This window comes from Pelobates fuscus, chromosome 1 (genome assembly GCF_036172605.1).
Source record: "Pelobates fuscus isolate aPelFus1 chromosome 1, aPelFus1.pri, whole genome shotgun sequence".
Lineage (NCBI taxonomy): Eukaryota > Metazoa > Chordata > Amphibia > Anura > Pelobatidae > Pelobates > Pelobates fuscus.
The window spans coordinates 265357027-265375348 of record NC_086317.1 but is presented as its reverse complement, the minus strand read 5'-3'; the positions used below and the strand labels follow the sequence as shown (position 1 = coordinate 265375348).

Sequence of the window (18322 nt, the reverse complement as noted above, 5' to 3'; positions counted from 1 at the left end):
GAGTAAACTTTGACCCTGTACCTCACAGTCAGCAGACACATTCCAGCCAATCAGCAGCAGACCCTCCCTCCCAGACCCTCCCACCTCCATGACGAATAGGGGGCGGACCGAACATCGCACGTGTTCGCGACCACGAACACGCTATGTTCGCCGGCGAGCGGTTCCTGGCGAACTGTTCGGGACATCACTAATGGCTACTAATAAAGACTGGACATACCCCATTTGCAATACCTTGGGTTGTCTACTATTGCAAATGGTATGCCATTATGGGTGTAAATTTAATTCCTGGGCTACTATACAGTCTTAAAGGCAACGTAACCAATCTGGCGAATTTCAATTTTAAATGTAATGTGCTATTTTTAACCCTGTATCTTCCCAAAACACCATAAAACCTGTACATAGGGTGTACTGTTTTACACGTGAGACTTTGCTGAATACAAATATGTGTATTTTTTGCAGTAAAAGCAAACAGTACTATGACATTGACAGTTAAAATGTCATTTAGAACTAAAAAAAATAACAACATTTCTTATTTACTCCCATTTTTTTCATATTAAATTATGTTTCATAGCTAAATATTTGATATATTTGATATTAAATATTAAATTATGTTTCATAGCTAAATATTTGATAGATTTGATATTTGATATTAAATGAAAGCCCCTGAATAAAATGATATATAACAAGTGTTGGTGCATTTAATATGAAAGAGGTGAATTACTGTTGGACAGACATGTAGCGCAAATGCCAGGTTTTGTTTATGTTTTGTTTTGTTCACAACGTGTACATTTGGCTCAGTCCTTAAGAAGTTAATTTTATCGATAATTTACATATTTATTCCTTACGTGGTTGTGTAGGCAGGCTCCCAGTGTACTACTTTGCCCAAGGTCCTTTAATGCTGTTAAGACAGCCTTGCCACTGCTGTACTCTTGTGCAATAGTACAACATTTGAGGTCTATGAATAGGGTTCTGTTAGTGAACAGCATCCTACGTAGCCCAGCTTGCATAATGCACAAGAAAATTACCATTTCCCACACTCTTTGTTAGAGATGGCTGAAGAAGTTGACACAATTTGATGGTAGGAGGTCAACCTTTTGCAAGGTTTTAAAACCTTACCAATGATTGTCAGATGAAGTAGTATTTACTTTGTCTTGTAATATCAATTTAATATGTCAGCTATTACATTGCGTGGGAAAATATTAGTAAGAGCACTCTGATTGGTTGGCTTGTCTCAAACTTTGGCTGTTGGCGTTCTCTCATAGGTTGACTTACAAACAATCATAGCGTATAAAATTTCCCACATGATGCTATAACTGACATTGCTTGGAAAACCCTTTATAAGAGATTTCTGTGGGGCAAGGTGGATTAATTTTGCTGCGAATGCAGCAAATCCAGGCTCATAGAAATCCAAACTATTTACCTGCTAAAGCCGGTGGGCAAATAGTTCCAAACCCTCAATTGTGAAAGCGCTAGTATGTGCCAGTGCTTGCTAGCCAGCCAACACAAGGAAAAGTAAAATTATGTCATATTTTGTTAATGATGGCAGGTGGGGACATATGGTGGTACATTACCTGCATTAACGAAATATGGGTTTCCTATTGATATCCCATAGGATTTTTATTTGTTTTATTTAGGGATCGACCGATATTGATTTTTTAGAGCCGATACCGATACCGATATCCTGTGAACTTTCAGGCCGATAGCCGATATAATTTGCCGATATTCTGACATTTACCATTTTGGAAAATAAAAAACTATTTCTAAAGGTAAATGCACAAAATATACATGCCACGTGTAGTGGATGCAGTGTGTTTAGACAGGGGAGCTGTGCATGTGTGTGTAGTGGATGCAGTGTGTGTGTAGTGGATGCAGTGTCTGTGTAGTGGATGCAGTGTGTGTTTGTATAGTGTGTGTGTATATAATGCAGTGTGTGTGTATATAATGCAGTGTGTGTGTGTACATAATGCAGTGTGTGTGTTTGTATAGTGTGTGTATATACTGCAGTGTGTGTTTGTATAGTGTGTGTGTGTATATAATGCAGTGTGTGTTTGTATAGTGTGTGTGTATTTAATGCAGTGTGTGTTTGTGTAGTGTGTGTATATAATGCAGTGTGTGTTTGTGTAGTGTGTGTGTGTATATAATGCAGTGTGTGTTTGTATAGTGTGTGTGTATATAATGCAGTGTGTGTTTGTGTAGTGTGTGTGTATATAATGCAGTGTGTGTTTGTATAGTGTGTGTATAACAATGCAGTGTGTGTTTGTGTAGTGTGTGTATATAATGCAGTGTGTGTTTGTATAGTCTGTGTGTATATAATGCAGTGTGTGTTTGTGTAGTGTGTGTGTGTATATAATGCAGTGTGTGTTTGTATAGTGTGTGTGTGTATATAATGCAGTGTGTATTATATATACACACACTATACAAACACACTGCATTATATATACACACACACACTATACAAACACACTGCATTATATATACACACACACACTATACAAACACACTGAATTATATACACAGTGTGTTTGTGTAGTGTGTGTGTGAGGGGGCATTTTTTATTAAAACATTTTTTTTTAAATTTTTATATTCAATTAATTTTTTTTATATATATTTAATTATTATTATTTTTTATTTTTTGTTGTCCCCCCTCCCTGCTTGTTGCCTTGCCAGGGAGGGGGGATATGTTAATCCCTGGTGGTCCAGTGGCATTGGCTTAGCTGGGGGAGGGGAGGGGCAGCAAGCGTTTACTCACCTCCCAGCAGCTCCTCCAGCTCCCCAGTGTAAATCTCGCGAGACCTGCGGCCGTAGGGCTTGTAATGAGCTTGGCGGTCCTGGGAGGTATTATCGGCAATATCGGTATCCCTATTGGCCGATACCGATATTGCCGAAAATACCGAATATCGTCCGATTATATCGGTAAAACCGATAATCGGTCGATTCCTAGTTTTATTACTTTTTAATGTGGCGACAGGCTAGCAATTCCTGGCCAGCCTCCACATAATTAACACTTATGCTGCCAATGCAAATGGCAAGTGAATGATAATTTGCGAACGTGCATCTAATGGGATACATTTGGTATTGCAAATTGCAAACAATTTTAGATTTTCCGAACTGTTCTTTGCAAAGCATTTTGTCTATGTAGATATATATATATATATCTATATATATATATATATAGATATATATATATATATATCCTGATGTGTATTTCAATGCAGTGTTAATTTTGTCGACTAACAATTTTAGTCAAAGTTTAGTCAACTATTTGACATTTAATCAACTAATACTAGACTTAAACTATAACAATTCAGATGGCTAAAATATGACTAAAACTAAAATGACTTTTTAGTCAAAAGACTATGACTAAAACTAAATTGAAATTTGCTGTCAAAATTACCACTGAAAAGAGGGGCTGTGGAAGGGGCAAAAGAGACAGACCAGGGCTTCGGAGAGAAACATCTACAGGGGCTGGGAGGACACAAAGAGACACAGAGGGGCTGGGGAAGGGGCAAAAGATACAGATAGAGGCTTTAACTAAACCCAGTAGATTTTAGTCATGTCGACTAAAATCTACCTGGAGATTTGGTCGACTAAAATCTACTGGATATTTAGTTGACAAAAATTTTATTAAATTAATACTTATCCATACTTTTCCAATATTTTCTTATAGGTTAACACAGACATATATGATGATTTATACTCCAGCTCTTCCAGTAAGTTGATTTGTGAGCATTTTGATATGTAAAAGTTAATGTTATTCCATTTGATGTATACGTTCGTATGTCAAAATGTAAATGCTTTGTTTTACATCCTTGTTTGTATCCATTTGGTTTATTGCCAGAAATATAGGACCTTTCAATAGTACATTAGCCTATGACACAAACTATGGCTTCAATTCCATATTATCAGCAAACTCCTGTCAACAATTATCTGGTTTTGTCTAATATTTTTAACAAATTTCAACTGGATTAAATGCCGCCAGTTAAACATTTCTAGCAGTCAAATGTGATCAAAGGAAGCACATTTATCAGCCTATTTAAATGACTAATACAAGCCTATGAGGTGTAGTAAGGGAGGTTGCCACGAGTAGGGGCATGTCCACTCTGTGGCGTCTCCAGGATTCATACTTGGGGGGGGGGGGGGGCACATAAGGGGCCAGGGACAAAAGTAGGGGGGCAGTTATAAAACGTGTATAGATGTGTGTGTGTGTGTGTATATAGTTAATACATTGCTAAACACAAATGCACACACCAGTTAAGCCATACAACTTGATTTTACCACAGACATCTCACTTTAACAGTGCTCTCATGACTGCAAGGGATTCTGGGTAGGTGTAAACAAATGAGCTCACAGGGCTCGACAAACCCCAGGCGCCAGGTGTAGACATTTCGCCCTGGTGCCTGGCATTTGTCAGCCCTTTGCTAAGCCGCGCAGGAAATATTGAAGTCGGACGCCACAGAGAGCATTGAGGCACGCGAGGGAGCAGTAACCTTCCTGCAGTTCCTCTCTGCTCCCCTGCACGCTGTTTAGTGACATGACGTCACTCCGGCTCCAGCATCACTACAGAAAGCACGCAGGGGAGCAGAAAGAAACTGCAGGAAGATTGAGAGGAGACACACTGGATGCCAGGGAAAGATACACTCAGCTCTCCCAAAAGTAGGGAGGCTGGGTGTGTGTCTCAGTCAGAGAGTGTGTGCCTGTCACTGTATGTCTACCAGAATGTGTGTATTTCTGTCAGTGTGTCTGTCAAAACCTGTTTTGGGCCCCTAAAGACACATGCCCATCAGGTGGCCGTAATTATATGGGCCACTCGATGGGCCCTGGTGTAACCGCAGTTAGTAGTTACACCACTGCGCCTTCCTTATTACAGACAAGACACATTTTCATGCAAGATAATCTTACATGGTGTTTAGAAGGGGCTGTGATGAAGTGTGTAGAGAGGAGTCTGTTTATGGTGTACTATGTGTAACTAGGGGCTGTAGTGTGAGCACGTGCTCATGTATAGGAGCTTTTGAGATTGTGTGTGTGCTAAAAGTGTCAGGATCCAGACAGGGATCCAACACGCAGAGTACTAAAATAGATAGACGTATACCGGACCTTAGATTGGCTGGACTAACGTCACATAAACATAGAATAGTCAGGGGCGAGCCGAGGTCGAGGGAAGGAGAAGACAGGTAAGCGAGGTCCAAGCCGAGAATCAAGGGTAGGAGATAGAATCAAAGTCAGAAAACACGCCAAGTCAATAACCAAAAACCAAACACAGAGAACGCACTGAGGGAACAGCCAAGCTGAAACCACGACAGGGCAATGAGTTACTGGAAGTGATTATCATTTATACCCTCTCTCTTTAATTGGTGCCCATGCTCCCAAAACGTCCTGGTCTGAATGTTCAGGCGGGTCGTGACGTCATCGTCGTCGTGACGTCGGCGGAATTGCGCCGCGTCATAAAAGGAGCCGGGTTTATCGCGGCCAGCGTTCAACATGCCGATATTGCTGGAGGGGAGAGAGGTATCAGTAGCAGGTACCATGACAGTAACCCCCCTCTTAGGAACGCCCACAGGGCGAAGAGGACCAGGCCGAGACGGAAAGCGGGCATGATACGCCCGAAGAAGGCGAGGAGCGTGGATATCCGCATGAGGAACCCAGGATCTCTCTTCAGGACCAAAACCCTTCCAGTCGACAAGATACTGTAAATTCCCCCGAGAGATACGGGAGTCAAGGATGAGATTTACCTCATATTCCTCCTGGCCCTCTACCTGAATAGAAGAGGGAGGAGTCGAGTCCGAGGTGAATATATTGCAAACGAGAGGCTTCAAAAGAGAAACATGAAAAGAATCAGGAATGCGTAGACTAGGAGGAAGAGCAAGTTGGTAAGCAACAGAATTGACCCTCCGTAGGACCGTGTAAGGACCAACGAAACGAGGAGCGAATCTCATGGGGGGAACCTTCAAATGCAAGTGTCTGGTACTTAACCACACTTTATCCCCAGGGTAGAACGTAAGAGCAGGCCTTCTGCGTTTATCCGCATGCCGTTTGAATAGAGCAAAAGTGCGAACAAGGACATGGTGAATCTGATCCCACAACTTCCTCAGATTGGCAACGTGGTCATCAACCATCGGCAAACCCTGTGAGGAGGATACCGACGGAAGAACGGTAGGGTTGAAGCCATAATTCATGAAGAAGGGGCTAGTATGAGTAGAATCGCAAACCAAATTGTTGTGTGCAAACTCCGCCCAAGGAATCAAATCAACGCAATTATCCTGGTGTTCGAATACAAAACAGCGCAAATATTGCTCGATCTTCTGGTTGGTACGTTCAGCAGCCCCATTAGATTGGAAATTCAATTGGATACCCAACTGGGAACAGAAGGATCTCCAAAAACGAGATACAAACTGGGGACCCCTATCAGAAACAATATCCGTAGGCATTCCATGCAAGCGAAAGATCTCCCTAGCAAAGATCACGGCTAATTCGGGAGCAGAAGGTAGTTTAGGTAAGGGAATAAAATGAGCCATTTTAGTAAACCTGTCAACAACAGTGAGAATGACTGTGTGGTTATGAGAGACCGGTAATTCGACAATAAAGTCCATAGCTAAACTGGACCACGGTTTCTTAGGTATAGCTAAAAGTTGTAGTAAGCCACACGGAAGCGTGTGAGGTTGCTTAGATTTAGCACAAACGGTACAAGCCATGACATACTCTCTAGCATCTCCACGTAAGGTAGGCCACCAAAATTTTGGGAAAATCAGAGAGAAGGTCTTGTGGATGCCAGGATGTCCGGCAATTCTACTGTCGTGGAAGCATGAGAGTAATTCAGTCTGGAGAGAAGAGGGAACAAAGTACTTCCCAACAGGGGTATTCGCTGGAGCCAAATGTTGTTCCTTCTCTATTTTGAGTAATAAAGGTGAATGAACTTTCAAACTGGTATTGGCTACAATGTTCTGCTTAGGAACTATGGAAGACATGGGAAGTTCCTGAAATGTATTAGGTTCGAATTGACGTGAAAGAGCATCAGCCTTGGTATTCTTGGTGCCAGGTCTGTAGGTTAGAACGTAATTAAAATGAGCAAGGAACAAGGACCAACGAGCTTGTCTGGCGGACAATCTTTTGACTTCCCCAATGTAAGACAAATTCTTATGGTCAGTCAAAATGGTAACTGGTAGCAAAGTCCCTTCTAAGAGATGCCTCCATTCCTTCAAGGCCATTATCACAGCCAACAGTTCCCTGTCCCCAATGTCATACCGTCTCTCCGTGTCAGATAATTTTTTCTAAAAAAATCCACACGGATGTAACGGTTTACCCAACCCTTGCCTTTGTGAAAGCACTGCCCCTACCCCCGTCTCAGAGACATCCACTTCCAGTAAAAAAGGCAAAGCGGTGTCAGGATGAACCAAAATTGGAGCAGAGGCAAAAGTCTCCTTAAGAGTCTTGAAGGCAGCCAATGCCTCCTTAGTCCACACTTTGGTGTTAGCCCCCTTCTTGGTCATGTTAGTAATGGGCGCTATAGTCGACGAGAATCCCTTAATGAAGCGTCTATAATAATTGGCGAACCCGATAAATCTTTGTAAGGCTTTGAGTCCAGAGGGTAAAGGCCAGTGTAAGATAGACTGAAGTTTCAGTGGGTCCATCTTGAAACCTTCACCGGAAATAACATAACCTAGAAAATGTATCTGGACTTGGTCAAAACTACATTTTTCCAGTTTGCAGTATAAACCGTGTTTTAAGAGTTTATGCAATACTCTCCTAACTTGTCTGTGATGAATCTCTTTGTTTTTGGAATGTATTAGTATGTCATCTAGGTATACTATTACGCATTCCTCTTGAAATTCTCTCAAAACTTCGTTGATGAGATCCTGGAAAACAGCTGGAGCATTACATAGCCCGAAGGGCATCACAGTATACTCATAGTGCCCATAATGGGTATTGAATGCAGTTTTTAACTCATCGCCTTGCAGAATTCTTACCAAGTTATAGGCTCTTCGTAAGTCCAACTTAGTAAAAATTCTGGACCCCTTAATTCTATCAAATAGCTCAGTGATTAGAGGAATAGGGTAAGCGTTCTTAATGGTTATTTTATTTAGACCCTGGTAATCTATGCATCCTTTTTTGAAACAAAGAAAAATCCAGCCCCCGCTGGTGATGTAGACCATCTAATAAAACCTTTCTCCAGATTTTCTTTTATATATTCTTCTAGTACTAGATTCTCTTTAGTGGATAAAGGGTACACAGTACCTCGGGGAGGCATCGTGTCAGGTAGGAGTTTAATAGAGCAGTCAAAGACCTATGGGGGGGTAAAGTGTCAGCCCTACCTTTATCAAAGACTGATTTAAGGTCCTGGTACTGAGGGGGTATTCCTGAATCAATGCACTGGGAATGTTGAGAGGGTATGTTATTTATGGGAACCGGTCTGATCCGAAGCAAGAACCTGCCCGTACAACCCGAACACCACGATACTATCTCTCCTAATTCCCAGTCAATGACAGGATTGTGTTTCCTTAGCCATGGATATCCTAGAACCAAAGGAAAAGAAGGAGAAGAAATCAAAAGTAACGATATAGTCTCCTCGTGTAACATGCCTATAGTAGCTTTGATTGGTAAGGTCTCATGAGAAATGACAGGCTCTGACAGTGGTCTACCATCTATGGCCTCTACGGCCAAGGGTGTTTCTCTTAATTGAAAGGGAAGGCATTGTTTTTTGGCAAAAGCTAGATCTATGAAGCTCTCTGCTGCGCCAGAATCTATTAAAACAAAGGTATTCACGGAAATCTTCTCCCAGATCAAAGAGATAGGAATAAGGAGCCTATGGTCTGAGTGTTTATAGAGGACGAGATCGCATCACCGAAGGCCTGTCCTCTGGAGGTACTTAGGTGGGAGCGTTTCCCGGCCTAGTAGGACAGGTAGTGAGTAAGTGACCCCTTTGTCCACAATATAAACAAAGACCCTCTCTTTTCCTGTATTGTCTCTCTTGTTCAGTTAGTCGAGTAGTTCCTAACTGCATAGGTTCAGGTAGTGCTAGAGCCATAGAGTCGGAGTTTTGGAACGAGGGAGCTAATCTAATAGAAGGTCTACGAATTCTATCTCTAGTATTTTGTCTTTGTCCCATTCGTTCATTAATGCGGGATAAAAATGAGATCAGATCTTCCAAATTTTCAGGAAGTTCTCTAGTGGCTACCTCATCTAACATTTCATCAGATAGTCCATTTAGAAAGACATCTATGAATGCCTGTTCATTCCATTTCACCTCAGAAGCCAAAGATCTGAATTCCAACGCATAATTCACAAGAGAACTATTTCTTTGCCTGAGGCGTAGTAATGCCTTAGCGGCGTTAGTCTTCCTCCCTGGAGGATCGAATGTTCTCCTAAAGGCTTCTACAAAGGCGTTATAATTGTAAACTAGCGGGTTATCATTTTCCCATAATGGATTGGCCCACCTAAGTGCCTTATCTATCAGCAAGGTTTTGATAAATCCGACCCTGGCTCTGTCAGTAGGATAGGCCCGGGGTTGCAATTCGAAATGAATACTAATCTGATTCAAAAAACCTCGACAAGTATCTGGTGAACCATCATAGCGTAGTGGTGAGGTTACACGAAAGGGAGCCCCTACCGTAGCTACTTCTAATCCTGTGTTACCAGGGCCAGAAAAAGACGTACGGGTCTCCTCAGACTGCAAGTTCGGCCGAGATAATAAGGCCTGTAGGGCCATAGCCATTTGGTCCATTCTATGATCCATTGCTTCGAATCTAGAGTCCTGAGAGGAGGCCTGGGGACTAGTACCTGCAGGATCCATTGGCCCTGTCGTAATGTCAGGATCCAGACAGGGATCCAACACGCAGAGTACTAAAATAGATGTATACCGGACCTTAGAGTGGCCAGACTAACGTCACATAAACAGAGAAAAGTCAGGGGCGAGCCGAGGTCGAGGGAAGGAGAAGACAGGTAAGCGAGGTCCAAGCCGAGAATCAAGGGTAGGAGATAGAATCAAAGTCAGAAAACACGCCAAGTCAATAACCAAAAACCAAACACAGAGAACGCACTGAGGGAACAGGCAAGCTGAAACCACGACAGGGCAATGAGTTACTGGAAGTGATTATCATTTATACCCTCTCTCTCTTTAATTGGTGCCCACGCCCCCAAAACGTCCTGGTCTGAATGTTCAGGCGGGTCGTGACGTCATCGTGACGTCGGCGGAATTGCGCCGCGTCATAAAAGGAGCCGGGTTTATCGCGGCCAGCGTTCAACATGCCGATATTGCTGGAGGGGACAGAGGTATCAGTAGCAGGTACCATGACAAAAAAGGCCTGTAAAGTGTGTCCGTGTGCATCTAGGGGCTGCATTGTGAGTGTATGTGTATTGGGGTTGCATTGTGTGCTTTATATGGGAAGGCAGGGCCTGGAATTGTGGGAGGGGCTGATCCGGCCTATATATGCTCAAATCTACCTCCGTACCGGGCTGACGTTGATTGGTCACTTCCGGTTCCGGTTTCGCCAGAAGAGTTCCCTCGTGGTTTTCCAGGCCCAGTTACAGCCAGAATACTTTCCAGGCAATCCAGCAGGCCCTCGTTGCACAGAACACCGACGCCGGCTTCAACCGATCGAACATGGTTGCTCCCAGCGCCGCTAAGCTCCCAAAGCACCTTACCGTACGTCCGGGTCAGCTGACGAGCACCTGGTAACAGTGAGTACACGTAAACACGTATTGAAACTACCAAACGAAGAGCACACGTACAAACGCGATAAGAATTAATACGTAACTCACATTTAAAACGGAATGACACGAGCATTTAGGCACGAACGTGACCATACGAGCCCATTTAACATCACCAAATACACAGTCATTCACATGGTAGAGACCCATATGGCTAATCTCTCCTTCACATAATATGAAACATTCTGTTTGGCTTAATCCATGTTACTTAGCTTTATACAAATGACATATGTCAGCTCCGCCACCTACCGTGGGAAGCACAAAACTACACTGTTATACTAAACATATCACTACCTTGCTTACAGTTATAGTTGGTCTTACTGGGTTAAACTAATTGTATTGTTGTGCCATGATATGTTTTATCATGTAAGTTAATCATTACGCTTTAATCAAACATAGGTTTGCTCTGGTCACATAGACAGCGCCAAGTAATCTTTTTTTTTTTTTTTTTTTTAGACAATCTTTATTTATTAGGTTTTTCCATTTTTATCCAATACGTCAAATAAAAGAAGGGTTTACAAAGGGAGTAGAGGGAGGGAAGTCAAACTGTTCCGTGTACAGAAGCGGTAGTAAACTTTTCAGTTACATAGCATTGCGTATTTTCATGTGTACATATCCCGTCTAAAATCAACAAAAGGAATCCTGCTTAGAACACGGGGAATGTCTGATAGGCCCTAGTGGTCTCCCATCTCAGCTTCGTTTACATAAATTCCAACTGAAGTCAGTGTTTATTTTTCCTAGGTTGTCTAATCGCGCCTGTCAGTGCTGGGACTCTCACCTTTCTGAGTCTCTTATGTGAGATGTACTGATCAGGCGCAATTGCGCAACTAGATTGTGTATAACCCGTCTTCGTCTGTCACTCTAAGGGGGGGGGGGGGGGACAGGTCGGGTGGGTGAGTCTGAGTATTCAATGCCCCCTGTCCGAACTTGTCCAAGCCGATGTGATGCCCAGTGGTGAGAGTAGAAACCTCGACCCCGATTACTCGAGCGTGGCCGTGTAAGTCCATCGTCTCGTCTCAGTATATTATGTCCATGACCGTAGCTCAGTCTATGGGCCTTGAGGCGGAGGGACTGTCGTATGGACGGGGTAAGTGTAGGGCCGAGGAGGAGGGCTAGGGGGGGGGGGGAGAGTCGGCAACAGCGGGGAGGTATCAGGTGATGGGTCCGCCCGCGCCACCCCGACACAAAGCCCAACAATTCGTGTCTTCACAAACTCCCGTCTATTCGGTCCCCCGGACCCGGGTACCCGCCGGTACACGAGCCGTGTACGCAATCCAGGGGGCCCAGAGTCTGGCGCACTTTTCCGCCGTCGCCCTGAGGTCAGCTGTGAGGCTCTCCATACTGTATATCTCTTCTACCGCTTCCATCCAGTTAGCTATGGTTGGGGCTATTGTGGTTTTCCAGCGAGTGGGAATTAGGCTCTTGGCTGCGTTTAGGAAGTGTCGCGTAAGAGATCTCTTGTATGCTCCCAGGGGCATCGCGGAGTGGTGTAGTAGCATCGGCAGGGGTTGCAATGGTATGTCTGAATCCAGTATCTCCCGGAGTTTCTCGTGGACTTGTCGCCAGAATGCCTCGATGGGAGGGCAGGACCACCAGATGTGTAGGTCCGTACCTTCGTTCGTCCCGCACCTCCAGCATGTAGCCGATGGTAGCAACCCCATCTGGAACAGCCTATGGGGGGTCCGATACCAGTTCGTCATGAGCTTGTAGTTAGTCTCTTGGAGTTTCGCACTGGACGTACCTTGATGAGAGAGGACGTGTATCTTCTCCCAATCCGCCTCCGAGAGGACTGTGCCCGTGCTTTGTTCCCATTTAGATTGGTATCTCGCAGGGGGGAGTCTGGCAGCCTGTATTATCATAGAGTACAGCGTGGAAATTCCTCGTGGTAGGTGTCGTTCCTCCGTACAGAGGGTCTCAAAGCCCGTCTTTTTCCTGAGTAGTAGTTGCTTACCCGGGAGGGAGCTGTGGTAGTGCCGGATCTGTTGGTAACGAAACCGGGTGAGCCCCGTTGGGGGGGCTGAGGGGGTTAGCGTCTCTAGCGGTTTTAGGCGAGTTCCCGCGCACCATTCTCCCAGATATGGAGTGTTCAGGTCAGTCAAGTCGGCAATGTCCCTGGGGGCCAGTCCGCCTCCAATCTCCGGATTATGGATCACCGGGGTCAACGGGTTTGGGTTAGTGGTGAGGTCGAGTTTGTACCGTAAAGACGCCCAGATCTGTAGGGTAGCTCCAATGAGTGGGTGTGAGCGAATCTCATTTGCCTGTGCGGGCCTCGGCAGCCAGGTTGCCCAGGGTAGGCGTTCCCTGGAGGCGGCTCGCTCCAAACCTACCCATTGCTTATCCGTGTCTGGCACGTGCCAGTCTATCACCCTGAGGAGATGCGCAGCCTGGTAGTAGGCTTGAATCGAGGGTAGTGCTACCCCCCCCCTGGCGCTTTGGCCTGATCAAGTGCGTGTATCTAAGTCTGGCGACTCCTGAAGCCCACACGAAGCGACTGATTGCCGTGGATACCTCGGTGAAGAAGGTTTTGGGGATATAGATGGGGATCGTCTGAAATAGGTACAGGAGGCGCGGCAGGAGGTTCATCTTGACCGCGTTTATTCTCCCGAACCAGGATATACAAGACCCTCCCCATCTTTTCATGTCCGTGGCCAGAGTCCGCAGGAGGGGGAGGAAGTTTTCAGCGTATAGCTTTGTCATGTCTCTCGTCAGCCAGATGCCAAGGTATTTAATGCGTTGCGTGCACCATCGGAAAGGGAAGTTAGCTTTCAGTTGGGTTGTTAGGTCGGGGGGGAGCACCAGGGGTAGTGCCTCGGATTTCTCCGTGTTCAGGCGCAGGTTGGAGAGCGCTCCATACATATGAAAGGCCCGCAGCAGATTGGGAAGCGTTATTATCGGGTTACCAATAAAGAAAAGCAGGTCATCCGCATAGGCGGCTACTTTGTGTTCCGTGTTAGCTACTTTAATTCCCGTAATGCCCCCATCCCGTCTGACCGCCGCTAGAAAGGGCTCCAGCGTGAGGGCAAACAGGAGCTGGGACAGGGGGCACCCTTGTCGCGTGCCATTGTTGATGGAGAAGGCAGGGGATAGCGCTCCGTTTATCCTCAGGCGGGCCTTCGGGGACGTATATAGGGCCGCTATCCAAGAGCGAATGTTTGGGCCGAAACCCATATTCCGGAGGGTTTCTTCCACGAACTGCCAGTCGACTCTATCAAAAGCCTTCTCGGCGTCAGTGGAGAGTAGGAGGCCCCCCCGGGAAGAGGACGTAGCGGAGTGGATTATGTTGAGGGCTCGGGTCGTATTGTCCTTCGCCTCCCGTCCCGGAATGAAACCCGTCTGGTCCGGGTGAACCAGGTCCGGTGCTACCCCCCCCACGCGGCGGGCCAGAATCTTTGTGAAGAGCTTAAGGTCCGCGTTGAGGAGGGAGATAGGCCTATAACTGGCGCAGGACGTGGGGTCCTTACCCTCTTTCGGGATCACCGCTACTGTTGCCATCAAGGTGTCCTCCGGGAACCTCCCACCCTCCAGCACCGAGTTAAGGCTCGTCAGCAGTTCAGGCAGGAGCTGTTCCTCAAATGTCCGCAGGTATGCCACCGGGAAGCCGTCCGGACCTGGAGCTTTGTTCGTCTTTGCTGCCTTAAGGGCGCCTTTGAGCTCTTCCAGGGTTATTGGGGCGTCTAGGTCCTCGGTTTGTGTCTGCGTAAGCCTCCGGGTGAGGTGTTGCTCCAAGTATTCCTGGATGTCAGCCCGTCTCCGTTGGACCGTCTCCGCATCGTTCCCTTTCGGTAAGTTGTACAGTTTCGAGTAGAATTCCCTGAATTCGTTCATGATGGCTTCTGGCTTCCGCTCGGGGGGTGAATTAGTCTTTTGCAGGACTGTAATGCTGGACTGTCTCCTTTTTTTGCGAAGCATGCGGGCCAGTAGGCGTCCGCATTTGTTCGAGTTCTCGTAAAAGAATCTCCGGGACCTGCGGAGTGTGTGCGTCAAGTTTCGTGACAGAAGGGCACGTAGGTTCCTCCTCGCCTCCAGCAAGGGGCGGAGATTATCCGCCGTCGGATCGGCTCTGTGTGTTTTTTCAAGCTGCGCTGCAAGTTCGTGTAGGTCCTTCAGTGCAAGGTTTTGTTCTCGTTTGCGTCTCGTGCAGGTCTTTATAAAGTGGCCGCGTAGGACACATTTGTGGGCTTCCCATCTTACTTGAGGGGAGGTATCCGAAGCTGGGTTCTCTAGGAAGTAGCGCCGAATGACCTCCTTCGTTTCCGTACATACTACTGGGTCCCCGAGCACCTGTTCATTCAACCTCCATTGTCTGTTTCTAGGTTTAAACAGGGGAGAGCGCAGCGAGGCTAGAACTGGGGCATGGTCTGACCATATCGTCGTCTGGATGTCGCAAGACATAAGGAGGTGTAGATATTCCTGAGAGATCAGGATATAATCCAGGCGGCTATGGCCATGGTGGACCTGTGAGTATAACGAGAAGTCCTTATCTTCAGGGTGGAGAACTCTCCAGGCGTCGGCCAGTCCCGCGTCGCGTAGAACCTTCCCGACCGTCCGGATACAGAGCCCGGAGTGTGAGCTGCAGCCTCTGGAGGTGTCGAGTCTGGGGTCTATCGGAACATTAATGTCACCGGCAACGATGAGCAGGCCCTCTCGGAACTGTTCTAGTAGTTGGAGGGTCTTTGAGAGGAATCGGTGTTGTCCCGTATTCGGGGCTTAGAGTGAGGCCAACGTGTATTTCTTATCGGCAATCGTACCCTTAAGAAATAAGTAGCGCCCGTTAGGATCGATTTTCGATTCCGTGCAACAGAACGGAATGTGTTGGGCGAAAAGGATTGCCACTCCCGCCCTTTTTGCCGACTGGTGATTTGCGAAATACCCAGTTGGGAACCTCGAGTCCCCCAGGGAGGGGGGGGCAGTACCCTTAAAGTGGGTCTCCTGGAGGAATGCTATAGAGGCCCGAGCCGTCCACAGGGACCGGAGCAGGTGGGACCTCCTTTCCGGGGTGTTCAGACCTCTCACATTGTTGGTCCAGAGCCGCAGGGGGGCCGGGTCAAAACCACCACCCGAACGCCCCGCCATAGCCGACAGGGAAGGGGGGGGGTGAGTTCTGTGGGCCGGGGGGGGGGAGGGGGGCAGGTAGTCAGTGGGGAAACTCGTCAAGGGGGGGGGGGGGGAAGGGGGAGTCCGTAGAGTCGGGAGGGAGGTCAGGAAGTAGCGGATAACCCGCTATCAGAATTAGTTGGACTTGACTGTGTGGGAGGCATCCGACAGGTCTGAGTCCCCAATCCCTTTAAATAACTCAGCCACCCGCGGTCCTCCCGTCCGTTACCCTCAGTCTGTCCGCGGGGTCGTACGCGAGATCCGTACAGGTAGAGTCAGAGCACTCTGTGTAAGGCGCGGTGAGACAACTAGTATGTGTAAAACACAACGTCCGGCCCTCGGCCGTTCTAATATGAGCAAAACAAGCATAAGCAAAACTAAAACTATATCTAATACTAGGGTCTAGGTACGCATCTGGTTTCAACAGGTCTTTAACATGGTAGGGGGTCTAACTCTCGTCTAACTGACCAATACTCAAAGCCCAACTCCCCGGGCTTCGAGGCCCAACGTGCTTAGCGGAACCCAGTGGTACACATTATACACCCCCATCTCCCCCCCATCCCAGCCACCCTCCAGAAAGCAGCCAAGCCAGGAAGTTTAGTCTGTTCTCTCGAGTCCAATCAGGCCAATGCCCTCCAAAGACCCGTCCCCCACCCAAATCCCGGGGAGGGCTAACGTTTAATCTGTTTGCTTACCCTGATAATTCAGCGGGGGGGGGGGGGGGGGAAGAGTGCGGGTACAGTTCCTTGAGAGCGTCCCAAAGTTCGTTTCAATGCATATCTGCACGGGGGGGGGGGGGGAGCGGTAGCAGAGTCACCTTTGGCCAGCGTCCGAGGTTCATTCCCACCTCCCAACCTACAGACTATTGCCCGCTATGGTCAACCACGATGCCCACCCCAGGTACCTCAATAGTAAGCCGTGTCTATGCTCCAGTAGGGTGTCACTCTTCAGATCCTGCCGGGCCACCAAGCATCCGGGCTGGGGATTCTCTTATTCTCCGTGCGTCCGGCGGTGGGCTGCTCGTTTCCCGTCTCCGGTTGGGAGCCAGCGGCGTTTCCAGCAGCCAGTTACGGGTGCGCACGTGGGGTAGTTGTAGCGCTCGCAGTGTGGGGGCTACATCATCAGGCCATTGGATATGCAGCCAGGTGTTGCCCTGTCGTATCTGCAGGCTGAATGGGAAGCCCCAGCGGTAGGGCACATTCTTCTCTCGCAGCATGGCCGTTATGGGCCGTAGTGCTCTCCTCGCGTCTAAGGTCAGGCTAGAGAGGTCCTGGAACAGTGCCACGTTTGCTCCCTGGAACATTATATTATCGGAGCCCCTAGTAGCCGCCATTAGTGCGTCTTTCAGGCTATAGGCGTGGAGGCAGCATAGCACATCTCTGGGTTTCCCATCTTGCCTTGGGGGGCCCAGGGCTCTGTGGATCCGGTCAAATTGGATTGTCTCAGGGCAATTGCGGCCTAATATCTGCCTGAATAGGGCCTGTACCTTTTCTGACAGTGGGGTTGAGTCCGGCTCCGGTAGGCCGCGGATGCGTATGTTTTGGCGGCGGCTCCGGTTTTCTAAATCCTCTACCTGTCGCCTCAGTGTTAATAGGAGGTTCCCTTGTCTAGTGGTGGCTATCTCGGCCGACCTGTGTTGGGATCGGCTGGCCTCCTCTACCGTCTCCAGTGCCTCCACCCGTACCTCCACTGCTGTCAGCTCGGAGCGCATGGCGGTTATCTCCTCACGCATGGCTGCTCGGAATTCCTTCAGCATTGCAGTGGAGTCCGCCTTCGTGAGCATGCTGGACGAGATCCAGGTGAGTTCTTGCCGAATCATTGTTAATGCGTCCATGTGGTCTCCATCTTCGGAGGGGACTCCCGCGTTTTCCACCTCGGGGGAGGCCGACGCCATCTTAGCAGTCGGCCCGGCGGAGCGAGAATCCGACGGCGTGGAAACAAAGTCGTCCAGGGTACCTCTACTGCTCCTCGGGGAACCGGTGTTGGGGGTACCCAGAAGCAGGTGTCGCTTAGTTCTCACCATTTAGGGCTCGTTTGCAGGCTTAGCTAGCTGTGAATATAGGCCGAGGGCACGGAGCTCACCGTCTACACGTCTGCTCCCATGCACGGTCCGGCCACGCCCCCAGCGCCAAGTAATCTTGTGGCAGGAAATGCAAATGGTTAATCAGTCAGAATTTTCTTGTGCATACCAAAATATGCTCGCATTGTCATTATGTACTTTCAGAATGCAGATCAATACTTTATCGTTAACCAACCAGTCACATTGATTCTATTGTATACACGGTACGTTAAGATTTGAGCAGTGTCCAGGCGGGTGGGGGGATGGAGGGAATGCTGCAAACATAACCTTGGCAGTTTACGAAAATACTTACTAAGGCACAAACCTAGCTCCAAACTTTACACAGGCGTCTTAGGGGTTAACGTCAGTATAAAGAGTACTAAGTGTCATGGTAAAGAGTCTTGACATATCATAAATACGATTTAATTACAGTCAGAACTACTACCAGCACCGGCTCAGACGGGTATG

At 47.5% G+C, this 18322-nt stretch overlaps 1 protein-coding gene across 2 annotated transcripts in view; it reads left to right on the top strand.

Annotated features, from left to right (window-relative positions):
* LOC134612684 (multidrug and toxin extrusion protein 2-like) overlaps positions 1-18322 on the top strand; it is a 115785-nt gene that overhangs the window by 69798 nt on the left and 27665 nt on the right. For both annotated transcript variants that reach the window (XM_063457115.1, XM_063457107.1), the window contains exon 6: positions 3668-3710. In XM_063457115.1, coding sequence (XP_063313185.1) covers positions 3668-3710 — 43 coding nt within the window. The remainder of the gene's footprint in view (positions 1-3667; positions 3711-18322) is intronic.